General features: G+C 39.3%; 1 protein-coding gene across 1 annotated transcript in view; it reads left to right on the forward strand.

Annotated features, from left to right (window-relative positions):
- RSBN1L (round spermatid basic protein 1-like) overlaps positions 1-3,317 on the forward strand; it is a gene marked incomplete at its 5' end in the record, with an annotated part of 42,063 nt that overhangs the window by 27,286 nt on the left and 11,460 nt on the right. The window contains 2 exon segments of the mRNA XM_009328348.1: positions 2,021-2,158; positions 2,356-2,498. Of these exon segments, the coding sequence (XP_009326623.1) occupies positions 2,021-2,158; positions 2,356-2,498 (281 nt within the window).

Below are 3,317 nucleotides of genomic sequence, written 5' to 3' on the forward strand. Positions count from 1 at the left end.
TGTCATTGATGAAGATATTAAACAGTACCGGTCCCAATACGGACCCCTGTGGGACGCCACTCGTCACCAATCTCCATCTGGACATTGAGCTGTTGACCACTACCCTCTGGATGTGACCATCTAACCAATTCCTCACCCACCAGCCAGTCCACCCATCAAATCCATACCTCTCCAGTTTAGAGAGAAGGATGTTGTGGGGGACCGTGTCAAAGGCCTTATAGAGGTCCAGAGAGATGACATCTGTAGCCCTTCCCATGTCCACTGATGTAGTCACCCCATCACAGAAGGCCACTAGGTTAGTCAGGCAGGACTTGCCCTTGGTGAAGCCATGCTGGCTGTCTTTAATCAGGGGCGTGGATGAAAACAGCAGCTTAATATCCTGGCCTGGAATGGTGGAATACTAAGCTACTTATGCCAGTGGAAGAAACATTCTTTTGCATGTTAGGTTTATCAGTAAACTGTAACAGATTTATGACTATTTATGACTATAAAACCACTTCAGAAAGTGGTTTTAGGGTACTTTGGAATTGGTCTATTCAGTAAGCTAATAATGACAAGTGAGTGTCCCTTCCTTGTTCCAGTGCTTTAGTTGTGTGAGCTCCTGATGCTTTGTGCCAGTGCAGATACAGCTGAGGACTGAGCTGATGCAGAAATTAATGTTTTCTGATGTTTTATCACAAAATCACCAGCTGTCTGTGCAAAAAAGCTATAGGAATGTATGACTAAGGATTTGGTGAATAGGGGAATACTACTGTTTAGCAGTACTGCTCTTTTCAATATGGCTGTGATGGCTTGCCATTACATTAGCTCAGACATTTTGTAAAATCCTACTTTTAGTCAGTCCTCCATTTCCTCTGTGTGTGTGTGTGTGTGATGACTGAGATGATCTGAAGAAGAGTATTTTGGTTCTGCATTTCTGGAACGCATCTGGTTACATCAGTCTAGCTTCTCAGAAGGGCACAGTATTGTTCCATGTTGTATGATTTAGTCTTATATTCAGGAACTGTGCTAATTCTCCTCTGCACTGCCATAATTGCTAGAAATTTTAATGGTCTGTTTGGGTGAGGACCATAGCTAAGCAGTACTTCATTAACTGTTTTCCTTGCACCTTTTTTTCTTTTCTTGCTTCGGATGCAGAATGTGTAGAGATGCAGTGCAAGAGCCTTACTTGGTTTGTGCAGTAATCCATCTGCTCTTTCTTCTGTTCTGATCTGGTCATATTTCATCTAATAATACTGCTGTGTCTTTCAGCCTGTTAAATAGGAGATAGGAAGCTTAAGGGGAGGTGATCCTCATCAATCTCATGCCTAAGTATTTTGTTGATGTAACACCACAGATCCAGATTATTGGAAAAAACCTTATAACAATGTATTTCTGTTAAGTTCAAAGTAAAAGATTTTTCCTGAGAGGTGAATGCTACAGCCCCTAAAGTTTCAAGGGAGCATGAGATGTGTTAGCACAGCAAAAATGAAGGAGTAACTGTCATTCTCTCTTTTCCTGTACTAACTCTTTACGAGCCTTGTCTTTGTTGTGATAATTAGCTCCAGTTAATGTGCTCACACAGAGGCCATACTGGAGAGGATGATTAGCAGAGGAAATGCTTAGAGTTTGTTTAGTTGTAGATAAGGGTTCTGCCTAACTGCTTCAGGAAAAAGGTAAAAATTCAGCTAGACTTGAGTAATCCAGGTAAGAATCCTTATTTACTAGTTATTAATGTATGTTCTGCTCAATAGCTTTTCACAGTTACTACTTTGGAATGTTGTTTTCTTGAAAGGCAATAAATAGTTACTCAATCTTACCTTCAGACTTTAAAATAAATAAAATACAAGTTGTCATGTATCTTTAATAAGAACTTCTGTCTTTGGTGATGAGTTCATAGTAATTGACTTCATAATAACCTTAAGTATACTGAAGACTGTAGGACTAATAATAATCAGAAAACATAAGCATTGAGATTAAAGGTGTTTATAGAATGTAGACTTCGGGTGGTATAACTTTTGCTGTCATATTCTACTTGTAGGTAAAAAGAACATACTCTCATGGTACGTATAGAGCTGGCCCAATGAGACAGATCAGCCTGGTTGGAGCAGTTGATGAGGAAGTGGGGGATTACTTCCCTGAATTCCTTGATATGTTGGAAGAATCACCCTTCTTAAAAGTAAGGACAGAAGGGAATGGGTTGGGAGAAGGGGGACAATATACTGTCTAGTACTGTTATAACAAAGTGAGAGTATGTGATACTTGCTTAGATAATTGAGTGGTCTAATAAATGTTTTCATCGTGACAGATAAAGGCTGCTTTTAAAAAATTTTTACAGTAACTCACTTCAAAATTGTGGCTTGTATTTCCCATTAGTGTACACTGCCATGGGGAACACTTTCTAGTTTAAAATTAGAGTCTCGTAAAGACAGTGATGATGGTCCCATTATGTGGGTACGTCCAGGAGAACAGATGATCCCTGTGGCTGACATGCCAAAGTCACCTTTCAAAAGAAAGAGGTATGTTGAATTATTTTGCTTCATAAATGTCTGGTTAGTAGTCTTTCTCTACAAATTCATTTTATCCCAAACGTTTTACTGGTTGATACTATATTTTAGTATAAATTTCTGTAAATCTTCATCTCAAAATATACTTCTAAGTTGCTTTGTTTTGTAACGATGTGGATTTTTAAAATTTTTTTTAATATCTGGCCAAGTAAGGTGCTGGTCTTTTTTGGAACCCTAGTAGTAGTTTAAGGTGAAAACTGCAGGGAAATGTGAACAGGCATACAACTATTGATGTATGCCACGAGACTAGAATACCCCTGTTCTTAAATGTGAGTGGATGTTTAAAGACCTCAAGGAACAAGGGCTTCTCTCTCATCTGAAAGGTAACATCTCCAATGCTAAATGACATCTTTAAGCTTTACTGTGGTACTGGGTATAAGTACCAGCTTAAGAGTAGGGATGTCCTCTGCAGAACTTGAATATTATGTGTCATGAGAAATTATGTTTTTGGAGTTCTCTTGTTCAAAATTCAAACATAAAAAGGGAGCATACAAGAAGTGGAAGCAGGGTCAAGTGCCTCAGAAGGAGTATAGGGATACTGACAAACCATGAAGGGGATGCAGTTAAAGCCAGAGACCATCTGGAGTTGAATTTGGCAAGGGATGTGAAGGGCAAGAAGGACTTCTACAGGCATATGGACAGCAAAAGAAAGACTAGGGAAAATGTAAGGCGTCTGCTGAATGGGGCAAAGGGCCTAGAGACAAAGGACACAGAAAAGGCCAAGATACTCAATGCTTTCTTTGCTGTTGTCTTTACTGGTGAGATTTAACA

Source organism: Pygoscelis adeliae, unplaced genomic scaffold (genome assembly GCF_000699105.1).
Source record: "Pygoscelis adeliae isolate BGI_AS28 unplaced genomic scaffold, ASM69910v1 Scaffold267, whole genome shotgun sequence".
In the NCBI taxonomy this organism is placed as follows: Eukaryota; Metazoa; Chordata; class Aves; order Sphenisciformes; family Spheniscidae; genus Pygoscelis; species Pygoscelis adeliae.